Source organism: Struthio camelus, chromosome 14 (genome assembly GCF_040807025.1).
Source record: "Struthio camelus isolate bStrCam1 chromosome 14, bStrCam1.hap1, whole genome shotgun sequence".
Taxonomy (NCBI): Eukaryota; Metazoa; Chordata; class Aves; order Struthioniformes; family Struthionidae; genus Struthio; species Struthio camelus.
In genome coordinates, this window is record NC_090955.1 from 15298942 (window position 1) to 15319114 (window position 20173).

At 42.2% G+C, this 20173-nt stretch overlaps 2 protein-coding genes across 42 annotated transcripts in view; one reads left to right on the top strand and one right to left on the bottom strand.

Moving 5' to 3' along the window:
* SLMAP (sarcolemma associated protein) overlaps positions 1-6131 on the bottom strand; it is a 99420-nt gene extending 93289 nt beyond the window's left edge. For 21 of the 34 annotated variants that reach the window (XM_068907331.1, XM_009688243.2, XM_068907334.1 and 18 more), the window contains exon 1: positions 4857-5187. In XM_068907331.1, coding sequence (XP_068763432.1) covers positions 4857-5054 — 198 coding nt within the window. In that variant the 5' untranslated portion in view covers positions 5055-5187. Of the gene's footprint in view, positions 1-4856 lie in introns of all 34 variants that reach the window. The other 13 variants (XM_068907337.1, XM_068907327.1, XM_068907320.1 and 10 more) reach the window with 4 other exon arrangements.
* A 756-nt stretch (positions 6132-6887) lies between these two features.
* DENND6A (DENN domain containing 6A) overlaps positions 6888-20173 on the top strand; it is a 38342-nt gene continuing 25056 nt past the window's right edge. For 3 of the 8 annotated variants that reach the window (XR_011134441.1, XM_068906962.1, XM_068906963.1), the window contains exons 1-3: positions 15445-15636; positions 19030-19068; positions 19162-19204. Coding sequence is in view for 3 of the 8 variants with exons in the window: in XM_068906962.1 (XP_068763063.1) it covers positions 15460-15636; positions 19030-19068; positions 19162-19204 (259 nt within the window). In the remaining 5 variants the exon portion in view is untranslated. Of the gene's footprint in view, positions 6970-6996; positions 10740-15444; positions 15637-15864; positions 15998-16019; positions 16393-19029; positions 19069-19161; positions 19205-20173 lie in introns of those variants that run through there. The other 5 variants (XM_068906966.1, XM_068906967.1, XM_068906965.1 and 2 more) reach the window with 5 other exon arrangements.

Genomic DNA, 20173 nt, shown 5'->3' on the forward strand with positions numbered 1-20173 from the left:
GAGGATAATCACTTCCCTTCGTTTACTGGCTGTGCGCGTGTTAATACAGCCCAAGATGTTCTTAACCACCTTTGCTACCAGGGCACACTGTTGGCTCCTGCTCAGCTTGCTATCCACCAAGACCCTCCCCTCCAAATCCTTTTCAGCAGAGCTGCTCCCAGCCAGTTAGGCCCCAGCACGTACAGTTGCAAAGGGTCCTCCTTCCCAGGTGTAGGACTTCCTATTTATCCTTGTTAAATTTCATGAGGTTCCCATCAGCCCATTCCTCCAGCACGTCTAACTCCCTCCGGATGGCAGGCCTGTCCTTGAGCATCTCAACTGGTCTTGCTTCCTTCCCCTGGACTTGATGTTATCTTCAAACTTTACTAAAGTGCACTCCGTTGCCCCCTCCAGGTCATCGATAAAGATGTTAAACAGGACAGGCCCCAGGACAGCCTTCGCCTGGTACTCCACTTGTTACCAGCATCCAGACAGAGTACAAACTATCAACTACTACCCTCTGAGCCTGATCACCCAACTAGGTCCTGTTATCCATCTAGCTGTCTGTTCATCCGTCCAGATCACAGTGTCCTAATATGGATAGAAGAATACTGCGGGAGCCACTGTCAAAAGCCCTGCTAGAGATAAGGTAAATGACTTCTACTGCTCTCTCCCCTTGTCCACAGATCTAGTCATTTCTACCACAGAAGGCAATCAGGTTAGCCAGACACAATTTGCCCTGATAAACGCATGCTAATTGTTACCAATCACTTCTCATTCACGTGCCTGGAAACATGTTCCAAGACAACCCATTCCATGATTTTCCCAAGGGACAAGAGTGAGGTTGACCAGTTCCCTGAGTCGACCTTTTGGCTGTTTTTGAAAATGAGTGTAAAAGTCTTTCTCCTGTCATCAGGGATGTCCCCCATAGGAGAAGTCATGCAGTGACGCTCTCTCTGCAAAGAATTCTTTAACAATTTTATCCCATATATTTTAAGGCTGGAAATCATCAAGCATAGCCTCATTAAATTTCATCTACTATCATACTGACTATTTGTCTTTCAATCTACTGATTAGGGTCTCTAAACTTTCACATGGTTGATTCTGGAACTTCAGTACCCTAGATTACAGTTAAACATGAGTCTCAACTCAGTTCATTTCCATATTGCATTAAATGGAAATGGTAGTATTAGCTACCACCCTAACATGGAAACTTGTGGCTATACAATTTTTTTCCGTCACTAAAAGTGACCAGTCATTTGTAGTCCTTTTGGGAAAAGATAATATTTTATTTCTCACATAATTATGCAGTGCCTTTGGTAAACTGTGATGATGGATTCTTTGTAACAGGTATTTATAAAAGCAATCTACCTAAGGCACTAAACAGCTCAGAGAAATTCCTTTTGGAAAGCCTGAATATCTGCTGGGAACCTCAGGCTTCTACCAAAAACTTCCAGAAGCATTTCAGCCTGGGAGAAGTCGCACACAAATTCTGTTCTTCAATTTACTTATTCTTAAAAAACAAGTTCAGATTTAAGACTATTTCAGTTAAGCACGTTTTAAAGTGTTTTTGCCAATATGCAATGAGAGAAGCTGAACAAATATATCATTTAGATTTTTCTTAAGTGTAGCACGCTTTCTTTTGCTTTGATTCACACTGTCTGGAAGACTTCATGCTCAGCACAACATCCACTTCCTACGTATCTAGTGAGTCACTTTCTCAGATATCCTTAAAAAGATTCATTAATTTGCAATTACTCCAAAAAAACAAAAACAAAACAAAGGAGCACCACACACAATCCTAAGCATAAGCCATTACTGCTATTGCTGTATGAAAAATCCACAAGCAAAAGGAGACATCGCACCATTTTTCTATAAAAATGGTTAAGTGCAGAAAAGGCTCAAAACAGGTATTCCCCACTACCACTTTCTACTTCAGCATACACATTTTCAAGTTTGCTCATTTTGTTAGAAGACATTTTACAAACAAATGCAGCTTTAAATATCTGCTTTTAACTGCTGTTTACTGCTGATCTTGAAGACTTATTTCCTCAATTATTTTTAGTAATAACGGTGTTATATAGACATTAGCTCCTTTGGGCAGGTAGCTTTTGCCATGCACAGTTAAAGTGTCTTTATACAAAGCAAACATTCACATCTTTCAACCACAAATAACATGTCATCTTCAACTCAGTCTGTTTATACAGTTTTCTTCAGCTAAGCTTACCTCTCCCTCACATAATTCGGACACTAGTTCCCTAGCCAATATTTACCAGTGCTCCCTCTCTCCACTTTCTACCCTTCTCCACAGATTATGCTGATACAATTGTTTATGGACTATGTAGTAAACAGGATCACTCACATGATTAACTAGGGGGAAGAAAAAAAACCCACCTCCAAACCCTCAAGAAAAAAAAAAAAAAAACTTACAGCATAACTGAAAAGCAGTTTAAGAGACAGCACAGCACCTGGACAGAGTGACTAGGAATGTAAGAAAACAGTATTTCCGAAGTCCATACATTGTGAAACTATAGCCTTAAATCATTCATAAACTCTTTTGAATTATCTGAAGGTTTCTCTCTGTTACTAAATTAACCTTTCAAGGTCTTTTATCTTCCATAAAAAGCAGAATTGATGAAGTCTTACATTCATGTTTCTGAGAAATGCTTACAAATACTGCGGCAAAAAGAATGTATGCAGGTTTAAATATAGATCATTGATAGGATAACAATATATTCCTAAATGAGATGTGCTTATTTGAAGTTCTGTAAACAGTGATAATATACTTGCCTGCACGCAGATGTTCTTGGCATAATTTTTAGTTTTTTGCTTGTACTTTGAAAATACCATAGAATGTTTTTTAAATACTTTTTGTGATTCGAGAATAAGATTAAGACTATATATACCAACATATCTCCTACCAGCCCTTCCCAATAGCATTTTATATCTACCACCTCCGATAATGTTTTCCCCTCTTCTCCAATTATCACTTTCTCTTCAGAATTTACCACAGGTACTCAATCAGACCCCCCAAAACCTGATTGTATTGCCAAGAAACAGATATACAGTCCAAACTCTTCCTTAAACCTTTTACAGTACTACATCTAACACGTAAAATTTAGAGTAACGCGCTCCTGTGCATCAACCCAAACCCAGTCTTTACTTGATAGCTATAGCCACTGACCTAGATATCCATCTAGGCAATTTTCAAAGACCTCCATCAACTTCTCATCAGACAGAATCTCAAGAGCTATCATATGTTACTGTCTATTTACTACTACCACCTCGCTAATTATGATCACCTAGATAAAATAAACAGGTATATCACTTGTTTGGCCTGTATTAGAAAAAACAAAGCTAACTAAAACTTAAGAACAAAACAGCAGCAACAAAAGAGCTGACTGCTTTTTAAGCTCCTTTGTGAGTTAGCAGACTTGCTCAACACCAAAAAAGCTTTGTCAAATTAAACCATCTTGAATATGGCTAGCCTATTTATAGCCGTAAGTGGGCACTGGAGGGTCTTAATCTTTAAAGATCATGAGAAACGCTGGTAAAGAGCTATACGCACAACATGTTTTAAATTAAAAACAGTATAATAAATCAGAACATGTTAGTTTGTCTGGTCAAATAAAAGATTACAAAGTAACCTTAAAGTGAAAATACCTATATTTAATACACTTAAGTTTTTTCTAAAGTGTCTAACAGAAGAATGTACATTATATACATTAAGAGGCCAAAACAACATTTTTAATGAAACACTTATACGAATAGTAGTTTGCACAATTAAATGCAGGTAACTTGAAAGCCATGCCACAACCCAGCCTTAAGAAATTAAATGCTTGTCTTGTCCCATCATGCCCAGGGATTGCATAACACAGGACAGTTAACACGGAAAGGTTTAAGAACTTTGACTGTATTCTACTGCTCCTTATGCTGTGTCACTCTACTTAAAAAAAAAAAAAAAATGCATTAGGTACAGACCATATTACTCTTAAAAATGAAGAGCTACACTGATCACATTTCATAGAAGGGCATATAGGAGAGGAAAATAAAATTTGGTTTACAGTAACTAAAGTTCTAGGACATAACATCAATATATTTAAAAGACAGTGCTGAACAACTGTAATCTGCACATTGTTCATTTCTAGTTGGAAATTTAAAATTAACTTGACAGCGGTTAAGTAAAATGACTTTACTTGTCCCAGTTCAATCCCTAGCGGACAAAATATGAACTACAGAGCCCCTAAATTTCACTTAACGTGATAGCTACTGTCTTTCTGAGAAAGGGTAATAGGTTAAGACAGTAGAGAGTGTATTTTAATACATTTTCGCTGTCAATGATATAGCAACTTGCACGTCATTTGTCGGACTCCTGCTGCCAGAGAGAAACTGTCAGACCAAAATAACAGAATACTTGTTCTAAAATTGAAAACAGGCCAAGTAGGAAGAGTGCCACGCAACATCAGGTGTTTTTTTTTTTAATTGGCTTTTTGACAGCTCCTCACAATGAGATTTATTTACATACTCAGATAAAAAATAGGGATTTCTCAGCATTTGAAAAATACTCTTTTATGATTTTATCTAAGCCTAAGCTTTCAGATTTGGAATTATTACTCACCTTGAAAACCACATCCTTCCAGCAATGAACAAGAACGCAAATTTTTCAACCCTCACCACCTTCTTTGACCATTATTTTATGTTTTTAAAATAATATTTAAAGCTTAATACAAAATTATCAACTTACCTGCTGAGAATCACTCCAGCTCTTATACAAATCTTATTGCTTCCACCTGCAACCATATCTATTACAGGGAAACTAAAGTGATCTGTAATATTGCTAAAAACGTACTTTTAATTGAAGAAAACAAACATCTCACCTTGCCTGTCTTGTGGTCAAACCAGACAAGAGCATGGTTCCTGGACAGCACCTTACAGTCAAAAGTTGCGTTATTCTGAGCTGGCCGGCAGCGAGCCACAGAGCGGCCAATCTTGACAGGCTCGTCCAGGTAGACATGACGCTCCTGAAACGGATGTGAGTTCGGGCGGCAAGTGAAGATGGCCAAGGCTGAAGGCATCGAGGACAGATTGGGGTTGCCACACCAACCAGAGATGAAGAGAACCTCTTCTGATGCAGACTGTCCTCCACAATTTTTAACCCAAACCTCCACAGCAACTTTACATTAAAGCGGAACAAACATTATTGTACAGGAGAGGCCTAACAACTCATTCGTTCAGTGTGTAAACTAATTCTGGCAATAATCCAGTGAAAAAGCCCCATTATGTCTTTTAATAATAGCAGTGGCCCAGAAAAAGTCTGAAATGCACAACTTTCAATCCATCCTCCTCTGGAAGAACAGGAACAAGCATCTGATACCTTCAAAGAGAAGCAAAGGCTCCTTGAAAGAAGGCTAGGATGTCTTAAATCCAACTAGATGAGTCATACAAATACTTTTGTTTGGGATCTCAACTGCCTTCTTTTTTCCCCCTTCCGTAAACAACACTGACCAAAATCCTGACCTATGCAGCATGGAAGCAAGGAAAGGTTTAGGGAAGAGGGAAAAGGGAGAAGGATTAGCGTCCTGTCTCAAAGCGCACAGATGAGGAGTTGGAAGGTGAATACGAAGCCCTCGCTCCGCAACAAGGATCTAGGTGTTTCACGTAGCAATCCACACTTCATCATCTTCATATTTTAAAACAAAGCAAAAGAGGTGGTCCTCGATTAAGGATGGGGCCACGAGAGCAGGAGAGCCACGCCGTTTTCCTCCCCTGCGCCAGATAAAGCTGAACCGGTCTACAGTTTCAGGCAGCCACTCTGATAAGGAACTTGATAAGGCATGGAGAGGGCTTCAAACTCCCCTCTCGGGGACAGACGCGAGCGTGGGAAGGGTCCTTCGGGGACCGCCTGCGAGGGAGACTGACAGGTTGCTTCCCGGCGCTGCCTGCGACGACTCCGGCTGGCAGAAGCGGGGGAAGCGTCTCTCGGCGGCGGCTCTCCTCGCGGCGGGCGGCGGCGCGGGGGCCGGCGGAGGAGGGCGGCGAGCCGGGGGGGGGGGGGGGGGCTGCTCCAGGAAGTCTCGGCCAGAAGCCCCCCGGGCGCGGGGAGCGGCGGGCCGGGGGAGGCGGCGTCCGCTCCGCTCAGCCCAGCCCAGCCCAGCCCAGCCCCGCCGCAGGTGGCTGCGCACGGGGGGCCCCGCGCGCGGCGCCCGCCGAGCGGCGCTCCGCTGGCCCGGCGGCGGCCGGCCCTGCCGCGGCGGGAGAGGCCTGGAGGCCGGGCCCGGACGCCGCCCGCTCGGTAGCTCGCCCTCTCAGGCAGCCGCCGGCCACGAAAACTTTCCTCCGACCTGTAAAGCCGAAAACAAACGGGGTCAGGCTCGGCCCTCGCGCGGCGCGGCCGCCCGCACCCCCCCTCCCCCCAGCCTACGGTGCCGGCCCTGAGGGAGGCAGGGGGCAGGCCAGGGCTCGGCTCCCTCCCTTACCTTCAGCGCAGCGGCCGCCATAGTGACTGGAAACCTACCCGGTGTAGCAGCCGCGGCGCGGCGCGGCGCGGGCGGGCGGAGAGAGGGGCGGGGGTCGGGGGGGGGAGGGCAGGCGGTGGCGGAGGGAGGAGCCGTCCTCGGCGGGGCCTGACCAAAGGGAAGGCGCGGCGGCCGCCCCCAAGCGCTGCGCGGGCGGGCGGGCTGCGCAGGCGCAGGCGAGGGCGCGGAGGGCTGCGCAGGCGCACTGCGCGCCGTGAAGCCGCCGCGGTGGCGTCGGCCCCGCCTACGTTGCTGCCGCCGCCGCCCGCTTCCGGGTGCGCGGGGAAGGGTGGGGGAGGGGTGGTGCGGGGGGGGGCGGTTGGGGCGGGGGGAGGGGGGAGGGGAGCGGGAGGCTGCAGGTGTGAGGGGGAAGCGGGCGGGCGGGTTTCCTGTGAGGGGGGAGAGGGGCTGCTGCTGCTGCGAGGGGCGGCAGCGGGGACGCGCTAACAGGTGGGAGCAGGGGCAGGTGGCTGAGGTGAGTGAGGCTGCGGGGCCGGGCGCCTCGCCGGACGGGGCGGGTGAGCGGGCGCCGTCAGGCAGCGGGGCTGCGCCTTGGCAGCGGATCCCTCCGTAAGGCAAGGACCTCGCTGAAACCTTCCTGCTGCTTCAGTGGTGTGGGTGCCCTTGAGCAGGAGATTTTGGAATTCGCAGTGGCTTTTGACGTCCTTTGGGGAGGGAGAAGTACAGCCTGTGTTTTGCTGTCTCAGTCCAGTTACAGTGTGGCCGTTGGGGGGGGGGGAGAACCTCGAAGCGGTAACTGCAGGCACGGAGAGGTCGGGGGAGGACAGAGAGATGGAGGTCACCGGTGCAGTGTTTTCCCTCCGTAGGTCTCGGAGCATCACACAAGATCCCATTTTTCCCCATTTTGCAGAGACCGAGGCAGGGTTGCTGTTTTTTCAAGGTCATACAGTAGGTTAGTGCGGAACAGGTCTCTCAAGTCCGAATTCATTTATGAGTCAGTCAGTCCCTATAAAGCAAACAAGCAGAGATTGTTTGATATAAGACTCATGCTGGAGTTGTGCCAGCACCTATAATTACCCCATGACAAGGTGTTGGGATTAGAGAGATGAGGGGGTTGCGTGATGCCAGAAAGGCCAGACAGCCGTGGAGGAGAGAAGAGGAGCTGGGCCAGGTAGTTTAACTGGCAATAGATGAGGGAAATGGGCAACAAGCAGGGTGAGGCAGTGCAGCGTATGAGAGGAAGAATGATTACATTAGTCACAGCCCAGTAACGTCTCAAGGTCTGCTGTTTTCTCCCTTTTTCTGCCTGTACTGTGATGCGGTATCTTTGATTCATTACAGCCTAGTTTTGTACTCTTCCGATGATCCAATGAAAGAAAGACAACAAAAGCAGGCTAACATCTGTATCTGAGGCAAAGAAGTGAAATCCAATATGAGATTGTTCAATTTTTGAAGACAAAAAGAGAAAGACTAGTACATGGAAGCTGTGTGGCAACGTGTCAGTAGTTTTCAGGTCTCCAGACAGGAGTAAAATATGTATCTGACACGCCGCCTTCACAGCTTTCATCAGCTTGTTTGTACTATTTTAATATTGTGATTAATATTCCTAATTTACTCATATTTTAAAGAATTGGGAATCTGTATGTGCATTGATTTTAGCATACAGGGTGCCATAATGAATCAGAAGGGAGGAGGAAAGAAGTATAAAAAGAGGTTAGGGAAATTTAAGTCCAACAGGAGTTAGATTTGAGGGAAATAGTTGGAAAAGTAGAAATAATTCAGAACATTTTGAAATTGAAAAGGAGTAGAAAGAAAAAGGGAGGAAAGGGTCCTGCAGATGTTGGAATGAAAAGAACGTTTATGAGATAGCATTTCTTACATGTTTGTAGGGATGTTTAATGGAGAAAGCAGTTTAAAAGTCAACTCAAACATGAAGACCCATTAGCATTTGCAGAGTCTAGGAGAACTGAGAGAAGTAAAAGTCACAGAAAGAAAAGAAAAACAACCAAGTAGTGGGTATCTTTTACTGAGGTTCACTGTAGGTATTTATAATTTTTAAATATTTTTATTAACCAGACTTAAATTAGGTACTATATTTCCTCTACAATATCTTTTTCAAATAAGCCATCCTGTCGGCAGTGGAACTAACCAACTAATACGCTTAGTGTCTGTGTCCTTAGTAAACTATTAACCACTGGTATATTATGGTATTCTGAACTCTCCTCCATCCTTTACAACAGTCCCATGGGGGATGCAATGGCACATGCCAGCTGTCTTTCTAATGCTTGTTGGCACACTGACAAGTGGCTCATGTAACAAGAGAGTTCTACCTACTTTTCAGTAGGGGCACTAATTTGAGCCTTCCTTTTCTGTACAAGTGCCAGCTTTCACAGAAGTTGGGTGGATTCAGTTATATTTCAGAATTTTTACTATTTCAAATTGGCAAACGAGTTCAAAAGTTATTAGAGGTAGACTCCAACAAAGTTAAAAATATAGCAGGTGATTGCATTCTGAATTGAGGATACAAACTCTTACGGGTTTTTTTTGAGGTATCTGATACTTATCAGAAAGTCAGTGTCTTTGAATGGAGGAAAGGAACAGGTGGATGCGAGGAGTTCGGTTTAAAATGATCAGCCACTGTAGGTTGATCAGCAGGAGGAAGGGCTTGTAAGCACATGCTTCAGTTCTGCAAACCACTGTTTGCCACACAACCAAAAGAGGCAGTCAGCTTTGACAGCCATATTAGGTAAGGGCAGCAAGATGCCACTTAGGTGGCCATCCTTTTTCAGGGCAGGAAGTCCATAATAGTGTTATGATAGCCATCATAGCTGAGGGCAGAAGGGGCCCACTCTGTGTCCATCTTGGATAAGGGAAATGGAAGGGAGGGCACTACCACGTTTGTCTCTTAAAGAAGTGGTGCCTATTTAAGGATGATGAAATACAGAAGTGGTAGTGTTCATGTGCATGCCTGCCAAACAGCTGGACTTTGGTTTGAGTGTGTCAAGGTGCAGGAGAGATTCGTCAGTCCTAATAACTTACTGAAAATAGAAAGATCTTTTACTTCAGGAATCCTATTGTGAATTCCGAATTCACTTAACTGCCTAGGGAAAAGCAGAGCATCATTATGGGTCACTCAACGACAAATCTCTGAATACTGTGCAGTGATGATCTAAAAGGTTACCGAAATATCAATATATATGAGCTCAAGATTGTCAGTGGGGAGGGGTTGTGAACCAATTGCTTAGTGGGAGATTCTGACTCAAGAGAGTTTGCTAGATTTGGAATGGAATGATGCATGCTGTATAGAAAAAGTTTAGTTTGGAGTATAAAAAGTAAGATCCAAACTGAAATGAAAACAGAATAAACAGCTAAATTGTAAAGAGAAAGTTGGAGATGCACAGTCTTATACTGAGTTTGCATCCTTGAAACTCATCAGCAATTTATTACTTTAACTTCTCACTGATTTCCAGAAATTCAGCAAATTGTGTGTGCAACTACACTGTTTGAAGCAATACTAAATTTTGAAAAGTGCCTATAAAGGAATCTGCTTCTACATAGGTGAGTCTGGAAATACACAGCAAAGTTGGAAACTGAACTGGTATCTACATCCTATTGTATTATCTTTTGCAAGATGAACTTGCCTCAGAAATTGCTGCTGAGACACCCACAACCAAGCTGAACTGTCAAAATGTAAGGATTTTTTTCAGAGCAATAGGCTTATTTTCCTTTGAACTACGAATGTGTCAATTTGCGTGTTCACACTACAAAAACATTTTGGTTCACAGCAATCGCTTCCTGTCCACTAGAGGGCTAGGGGGAGGACTAGCTGCATGCCATCTCAGACGAACAATATTTTTACAGTGTCTGCTGTTGCTTTTGAGTTGCAACTACTGAAAAAGTAATGACTTTGAAGGACTACTTTTGCTACTTAAGAAAAAAGTTAAACAAAGAGTGACAAGATGTGGTCAGTCATTCTCTCTGCAATTTGTTGAAATATTCTGGTTGCAATTCTTGATAAAATTCACAATACTCTGTGCATGCGTAATAGTTCATATCTTTGGACAGTCACAGGAATAAATGGTGTAGATGCGGAGTATCTCAGGGCAGCAACAATCCAATCTGAATTTTCAGATACCTGTTTGTTCTAGGAGCTGCTGAATACATACACATTCTACAAACACGATCTCCAGCAGTTTATTTCTCTCTGCGTTGCTGTATCATGAGAAATAAACGGAGCAAGAATGCATCCTCAGAATGATGATCATTACTGGAAAATAACAACAGGTATTTGCTAATAGGCTATTCACTAGTTTCATGATCAGTGTTGAAAAAGAGACAAATTATCCTAGATAAACAGACTGTAGAAAATAAGCCTGTGCAGCATCCAAGAGCTGATTTATAATGCATGTTTAACTACAGACTTTGCTACACAGCTTTTGAACTACTGCATCTAAACTACTTTTGCAAAAGATTCCATACGGATATAAACATTGGTCCGTGAGTGGAAAGGGTCTGGCTGTTTCCAGTGGCAGTAAAATCCTTCCTATAAGCTCACCGAGCTCCTCCTTAAAACTTATTAAGACTTTAGTCTCTGCTACTCTTGTTGGAAAACTTTTTTTCAAAATGTTACTTCTCTGGAGATTAGAAAATCTATTTAGATTATTGGTCTTGATTCATTCAAAGGTTGGATTATACCTTTTTATTGTTTGATATCATTATTCTTTAATTTCAGACTTATTTTCCCTTCTTGATGTTTAACTTTCTCCATATAAAGAACCATTGCAATATCTTTCAGTACACGATATATGAACAGTATACGAGTGAATATCTTACTAACTTTATATACAATTATAGTAATGTAATTTACATCATATACATATATATATACACCACATAATTTATATTGTATATTAAATATACAAACACATATAATTAGTATACAGATTATATGCTATACTCTGTATATGGTAACAAGATACTATATAGTATAGTATATAGCAATTATGTAGCTATGTGATATTAATACAGGGTATATATAGATTATATACATACTTATGTAACATACTTTTAATACAACGTTATATTAATATATAATTAATATTGCACACAATGTTTCTTAATTTCTGGTGAAAACAGCTAAATTTGTATATCTGGCATTTTAACTATTTCATCACGTTATTAGAATGTAACCATGCTTAGTTGCTTTTCTGTTAATATGAGGCTGACATTTTGAAATGTTTGATATTTTTTATGGCTGTTTGAAAAATAAGGAAAAGTGCTTCAATAGTAAAAATGCCATTTCTGTTACTTTTTAATAAATGTACTTATTAGAAATGCTGTCCAGCTGTAATTTTTAGATATAAGTAAAGTATTGCTTGTGATTTAAATCTCAAGGGGGAAAAAAAGGTGAGACGGGCAGAAGACATTTATCCATTTCTTTGATGGATGCTCAGTGGATATAAGGTGTGTCTGTACAGTCACTTGCTACTGAAGCTGATGGTAGTTGCCCAGCCAGCAGCTAACACATTTGCCGCTACCTGATAGAAAGTATCCCACTAAGAAAGGCGGGCTAGAATAGTAGAGACAGCAGCTGTAGGAGAAAGATAGAGGGTGGAAGAAAGCAAGATAGGCTCAAAGGCTGAACATTTTGGACCTTTAGTATCCACCTGTTCTGCGTAGGCCTATTCTCACCATTTTTTATTTTTATTTCAGCAGCTGACACTGGAGGGGATGCTTTTTCTAGAATTTACTCTTGTCAAAGCCCTGCAAAATATTTATATGAACAAATTGCTGCCTTTCTGCAAAATACCACTGCAGTTCATAGAGCTAAGGGCAAACTCTTTCCATATGCAGAGCCCTACAATTTAATGAAACAGTATTCCAACTCGTAGCATTCTCAGTTAATAGATTGCCAGCTTTGAAATCCATGTTGTCCAGCAGAAATCTGTATAAACATTTGTTTATTAACTACAGGCCTTCATTTATAGTGTTACATGTTTATCTAGCATTGGCTCCCTCTGACATTGTGCTTTCAAGGTGTGAGAATTTTTCTGCTATAGCTCTTTCCGTCATAAAAATGAATCTTAATTTATCTGTATGTTGATAGTGAAAGCATCTGATTTTGTCTAGTTCTTTTAATTTCTCTTACCTGTTGTCTGCCTTTAATTCTATTTAACTCTTTAACCTCATAAAGGATGTAAAGATACTGTTTATATGAATGAATCCGAACAAATTTCAGTACTAAAACATCTCTGTGGGTAGATCCCTAGAGACATTTGCACAGTAAGGTCCTTAAACTTCTAGAGAACTGAGAAGTTCTATCCAATGTAAGGACATCAAAAATAACAAAAGTAAAGCACTTATTATGTGAAATATCAGCAGTTATGCTGACTTAATTAGATTAAACTGCTGTTTTTGTTTTAAAAAAAATCACATGTATGTGTGTTTGCATATGCACATGTACATATTTGCCATTTTGATGTTTTATTTAGTTTCGGTTTTGTTTTTGTTCATCTTTTTTAACTTCCAACATTTCTACACTTTTCTTGACAGAAAGTAAATCATAAACAGTGCACTTTGGGAGATGGTTAAAAAAATCTTTTAACCCATAAATTTGAATGAAAATCTGTCAATTCAGAGGAACAAATTTACCTTAAGGGAACAGTGACAGTTGTGATCTGGAAAATGTGAACTTGCCTCTTGAGGCTTCCTGAAGATGGCATGGAACTGATATGACCCAGTGGGAGCTTCTTGAAGCAGAAAGCAGTCATCCTCAGTTGTTCTGAACATTGCAGTACTCAAAATACATCCTGAAATATTTTTATTCTTTTTCTTAAACAGAATCACAGAATGGCAAACAAATGTCATCCCTTCTTGACCAAGAAAGATCATCACATTTTTCCAAGGCTTAAAAGGAATTTGAAATGTCTCGGACAAAATTTTCCTTAATTACAATGCTTTCCTAGTAATTAGGAAAATCTCTGGGAAGTGAGAATCCTCTCTTTGTCAGTGTCTTCCTCAAAGACCATATCTTTGCTTTCTAAACTTTCTCCTGACAAAAGATTATTTTTGTTAAGCATCAAGTGGAATTAGGTTATGTTTAACAAAATGGGCAGAGAGGAGTATCAGTCTTCCTAAGTATTTTATTCTTATTATTTTACTTAATATAGAGAGCCACATATAACAGTATACTTCTTTTATTCATGGGAAAACTTACAAATACTAGCAAATAAAAACCGTAGAAGGGAATGCATGATAACAGTAGCTATAATTTGGTTGCAGCCATGACAGCAAGAATATAAACAAAGGAAAATATAAAAATATAAACAGGGGAAGGTTTGTAAGAAGCCTTGAGAAAATATCCTTTATTAAACCAAGTGATAAAAGCTTTGGGGCAAACCGTTTCTCAGCTCTGAAAGGAACCAGCAAATTAAATACCATTGTAGAATCATTGCTCTGAGTTTATGCTAATGACCCTAATCACCTTAGTCACATCATATTTGGGATAGAAATCTTTTACGGAATTCCAGAATGAGCACTGGTAAAGTTCATGAGCCTTAAATGACGTTGTGGTGAAATACTTGAAGCAACCAGAGACAGTGGGAACTCCGCTGTGCAGCCACTCCCATTGCTTGCTACATTATTCATATCTTGGTTCATATCTAAAATTCACTTTGCCACCAATGGTTTATGATTAATTGAAGGCTGCTATATCTGTAATTGTGAAAATGATAATTTTGTGTATTTTAATTTTTATCTGAGCTATACTTTTGTTCCTCCTTTGTCTAGGAAATTACTATAAGGATCAAAGCATATTTTTAATTTCTTGCAGGTTAGTTTTGATAAACAAATGCTTGTTAATGGGTTTTAAAGAAATGGAATGCATCTGAATTGCCTTACGTTTTCGATTAAGTATGCATAGATGTGGTATCTTGGTTGTAATATATGCAACTTCTAATGGGAAAAATGGTGTGCAGTAAGACTTGCAAGTAAGGCAATCAGACTCTGCATCTGCTACAGTTGAGGCTTTTCTGGTAGCAGTCAAGCAAAAGTCTCATGTGAATAACCACAGAGTAAGAGTTACAGGTGAGGAGAGCTATCCTTTTCCAGTGTGGGCTTTGTTACAAAACATCTATCTTTAGGGCTTTACTTTCAACTCCATGAAGTGTTTCCTAGTGGAATACAAACAGGACGTGAACTGTGCTAAAACAGTATTTGAAAGCTCTTACGTTAAATAGCAAGGCTTGGCTTTGGTTAAGCTGCTAGACTAGATGTAAGAGCTGTGGATCCTTTCACGTACGTTGTTGCAATTTCCTGTGCAGTCCAGGCTATCGTTGTCCGACCACGGGCTGTGGGATATTTCCATCTGACTTCTGAACGGTGCTCAGTGTTGTCTAGGACAAGATTTACTTACGCTGCGGTTTTTTGCACTTAGCGGCGCCCTGGTCCACATGCAAATGCTATTAACTGACATGCCAACGAGGAAAGGGAAACTGCTGTGACTTGCCTGCGGAGTGCCGCCTGCAGAAGTTCCCCCAAACTAGAACCCTCCTAAAGCACTAGCAGACAGGGATAATCCACTTCCTAGGGCCAGGCATGCGCTTGCTCCGTCTCCAGTCGCACAGGTAGAAGGGGAATAACGTTTCGCCTCAGAGGCAGCCGAACGCGTTAGTTCCTCGTCCAGCCGGCGCTGGAAGCGGCGCCGCGGTGCAGAGCGCGCCCGGGCCCCCTCCAGGGGGAGCGCCGCCCGCCCGCCGGCGCGGGGCGCTGCCTGCCTCCCCCCGCCTCCCCCGCGCTAATGGTTCGGCCTCGGCGGCTCCGCGTGCGCCCCCTCGCTCCTGGCGGCTGCTTGGGCTCTCCCGCTGGAGACGGCTCCGCTGCCCCGGGGGAGCTGGGCGGAGGCGGCGCGCGCCGGGCGTCACGTGACTGGTCTCCGGGCGGCGGGGCCGGGGCCGGGGCCGGCGCGCGGCGGCGGCTGGGCGGGCGGCGCGGGAGAGGCAGCGCCATGTCGCTGCGGGAGCGGAGCCCGGGCGGCGCCGGCGCGGCCGAGGGGGAGGCGGCGGCGGCGGCGCTGGCAGGGCCGGGGCGGCGCCTGTCGCTGTTGCCCTGGGACCGCTTCTCGGCCTGGCTGCACTGCGTGTGTGTGGTGGGCTTCGACCTGGAGCTGGGCCAGGCCGTGGAGGTACGCGGGGCGGCGGGAGGCGCGGCCGGCTCCGTGCCGCCCCCACCCCACCCCCCGGGCGGCGGCGGCGGCGGCGGCGGAGGGGCCCTTCGCCCTCCCGGAATCGGGCACTTCCTCTGGTGCCGGCGTTACCCAGCGGCGGGGGAAGCGCGGCTGTGTTTTGAGGGGAATGTGATTGTGCAAAGAGAGGAAGCGCGGCGGGGCGGGGCTGGGCGGGAGCCCGCTGTGGGAAAGCGTTTGCCGGCGAGCGCTGTCACCGTGCGGGAGGCGAGTCGGAGGATTTTCGTCTCAACCGTTTTCGTGGTGCTGGTTGTCGCGTCAGTGTGCCGTCCCGAGTCGGTTCCATCTCCTGCCGAGATACGTATGAAAACGTGATCAGCTTTTCTTCTGTAGGAATAGTGTTAATTGCCCTGACACCTAGATGCTCAGGATTTTGAAGGGGTATAATAATAGTTTGAATAAACCATCTTCACAGGTTTCCTCAGATTAGTAAGATATGCAAGTATATTCTCTAACTCTTTGAAACGTGTTCCTTACACTAAATGAATGTGGAGCTATAACTCTGAGTTAGTGACATTACCCTAAACTGCAGTTACTTCCTTCGCTGCTACTCTTTGTCATTTTGTGCAACAGGCGAACGTCTCTGCAACTGCTTATTAAACTGGATGAGGGAGCTGATCAGGTCGGAAAATAAATGAGAAAAAGAATTTTCCTTTGGTTCTGGTTCAACACATGACTGTGCAAACACTTGAGCTGGCAAGTGGGGAAAAGTGTTCTCTCTCTCTCTCTCTCTCTCTCTCTTTCTCTCTCTCTCTCTCTCTCTCTCTCTCATTTTTTTTTAAGCAGTGTTAGTGTAATAGTGTAAGTTCATGATGGACCAGCCTAAAATTCAACAAAGCTAGCTAGCCACTGCAAAATTTTAAATACATCATTGATAGGCACTGTTGCTGCAAGAGAGATGCAAATAAGTAACTAGCATACTCTACTGATTTTCTAAGCTGTATTCACATTACATTGTGTTATAAGGTGTTGTTAACAACAAAGACCAGTATGTCTTTATAACCTATGACTTAAGCAGATGATGCTCTCAGCGGCTGAAGGAAGCACAGAGTAGCCTCTGTCTTGTCTGCAGACAACTACAATGTTAACAGTCCCATTCATTTTAGTTGTGTGCACGCATACAATGAAACTTAAAATATTTACAAAACTAAGGCTTGAGATTTTCAATTATGTTGCTGCATAAAAAATACTTAAAAATTAGCTTTTAGTAAACAACTAGATTTCTTAACAGTACAGAACATTAGGAGATATGGAAGTTGCAAAGCAAACACTTTTTCTTTCACAACCACTCAGAAGACATGTCTTATATCTTACTTTCAAACTCCTTTTGCAGAAGGAAGGAGCTCCTTTGACAGAAAAAGGGGTTACTTTCACTTACAAATTGAAGCGTGTGTGTTATAATAAAATTAGGAGCTATGACTGTGGGTCTGCTGTAACACTGCAGGCCATTTTTCAGAACACTAGCCTTTTAGGCTATTTATTTTGGGCTTTCTTGTCCAGCAAGTGAAATTACTATTTTGGGGGAGAAATAAAATAGGGTAAAGGACACTTAGATTGTGAAGGCAAACACTGGGAAACCAGGGAGTGATAAAATTAGGGCCTTTCATAATTCTCTTCTGCTCCTTTGTATCTGCCTTGCAGTCTCTTCTTTCCCCCCTTTGTTTTTGTGCTTTTGAGAGGCAATTTCGTCTTCAGCACCTCCTGGTTATGAGCGGCAGGCATCGTAGTAGCTTACAGGAATGGTGTTCATTTTCTTTTCTCTTTGCATCTATTTAGTGAGGTTGCTCTGCACTTTGTGGAATCTTTTAAAAAAGTTTATCTGCACCGCGCTTGCGTTCGTTACCACTGCATCGTTCTGATGTGGCCACGCAAGCCAGAAAGGCTGAGAAGACATAAAAGGATAGAGGTGACAGTAACTACTATTTTTGCTTGTCTCCCTTTGACTTCTGGGAAGACATACTGGTGCTAGTGAGCAAAAACAATATCAGTTCAGATCCGGTCTATAGACCAACCATTTAAACCTGCTGAAAGAGTTACAGTTGTGTGTGTTACCCAGCGTAAGGACATTTTTAGCGTGGGAAAACAGTAAGAGATTAAAAAAGATGATGATAGGAATAGTAGTTTACTAAATGCAGTATGCAGGTGTTCCACCCATACGTCTACTTTTAGCTTTACTTACGCTAACAGTGTATTGTAAGTCTAGAAGTCATTGGATATGAGAAGTAAGAAGTGAATCAGAGCCTTTCATGGCCATGGGTCAGAAAACCTGTGTATTCTCAGACCAGCGCGTGGGTCTAATGGTTGTATTATGTAGAGTAGGATAACTTTTCATTATTAGGAGATACTTACTTCTATTTTGTAGAACAGGTTATAGAAGATAATTGGATACTGTTAATACTAAGTTATATTAGTGATAGAATAATAAGAAAAGGACTCCAAGTTAGTGCTTCTTTTGCACAGAACTTCTGTTCTTACAGAGGTTTCCATCTGTGGAAGCCCTGAAACATTTTCTGAAATGTAGTCTTTGAATTTCTGTTAGATTCTCTTTCCTTACAGACTATAACCACCCATTTCAGTGGTTTTTGTTTTGGTTTGATCTTTTTTTCTTTTAGTTGAAATTTAAACATCCCAGGTCTTTCCTCTTTCCTTTATGTTCTTTCTCGCTCACTGCCGTAGTTACTAATTTTATGCACTCTGCTTTTTTTTAAGTGATAGTCTTACATTGTGTTGCATCACTCTTGATTTATACAATGTGAAACTATAAAATAAATATATATATATTTTTAGATGTGGCTGCAATAGCTGTGGCTTTTTGGGTGTGTTCCTTGAACTTTCATGGTTCCCAGCTCTCATTTGGGGCCAGTGTTCATCTTCCACCAGCTAGTATTAATATAAAGGGTGTTTTGTAACTGAATTCTGATTACTCCCACCTACCTGTCCAGTGCAATGGACTTACAACACGTTGTCAGCTTTCTTTGACACCAGCCGCTGCATCTCCTAGGCACAAGTTACAGCTAAGAGGTGTAATCCTCTTCTCCCTTAAGACCGGTTGCAGTTGCAGCAAAACCTCAAATAAAGTAATCTGAATTTTGGAATGTATCAGTACAGTCTCCAGTTGGCTTCCAAAATATCTTGCGAAAACGGGTGATCAACTTAGCCTAAAAGCATGTGAAAAGTAAAAAGAGGCATGTAGTTTTAATAGCTTACCATTAAAAATAAGTTAGATCTAGGCAAGAGGGTGAGGCTTGTATCATTAAAATATTTAAAGACGTTTATTGCTTAACTTACCTAGTTTATTTTCAAGTAAAATACTGCTTTTTTTTTCCTCTGTAGGTAATATATCCTCCACATTCAAAACTCTCAGATAAAGAGGTGAGTCATGGTTGCTGTACCAATAAATCATTTGTTTTTCATTTAGTTATTTCTTGAAATATAACCGCTCTCTTTCTTTTCTCCACCCTTTAGAAAACCAATATTTGCTATTTGTCTTTTCCAGATTCCAATTCGGGTAAGTGCTTCCTTCATTCTGTAGCCAGAAGTGTGCATCTATTGTTGGACTAAGCTATGTTAAAACAGATAAAATTTAACAGTATATGTCCATGGTGTTAGATTAAGGGATTTATGTGAATGTCATAATTAGTTAATAATATTACGATACAGAAAAGTTGGAATTAAGGTTAAATATAAAACTGTAATTATTTGTGTTTCAGTAAAAGGTGAGGACTCTCTATTTTGTGTAAGTGAAATACCAGGAATGTGAATATATAAGACCTTCCAGAAGACACACGCACAGATGTTTCAGAATACTTTGCAATTAAAGAACATATCTCTTAATATTTCTTTTAAACAAAATATTAATATTGTCATTGTAGAGAGAAGTGTAGAAGCAGAATTTAAAGAGTTTAATAAAGCTGATGAAAGGGATATAGGACCCTCTTGTAAATTTTACCTATTTTCTAAATTTGTAAAATGAAAGTGACTTTTCATTCTAAATGCTTTTGAACTTAAAAGTCCTGAAGGGAAAAGCCTAGGTTATCTTATATCTTCTTCTCCATTCTTTGCTTCTGTTTGTGGTCCTGCTTGCTGAATTCTTCTTTCATCTAAACTTTTCGTGTTCTGCTGCCAAAGAGGAGTTGGAGGCATGTGGCTGATGAGTTGGACCACCTGCAAAAAGAGATGCAGAAGTACAGACGCTTCCTTTCGCATTTATGGCCTAACAAAAGTCCAAACCTTAGTAACAGACTTGTCTCTGTAACTGCTCTCATTCTGCTTTTGGTTGCTCTGCAGTATGACAGCTCTTATTTGGGTTGATGGAAAACTGTGCTTTTAAATATATATGTGAGCTCTGGCGTACATGACTTTATGAACTGTCTTAGCTAAATTTTTTCCTTTTACTTTAAAGTCATGAAAATTAAGGTTTGCTCTTGATATCATGTATGTAAGTAGAGGAAAGGTTTCTTTTTATTATTGAAGGAGG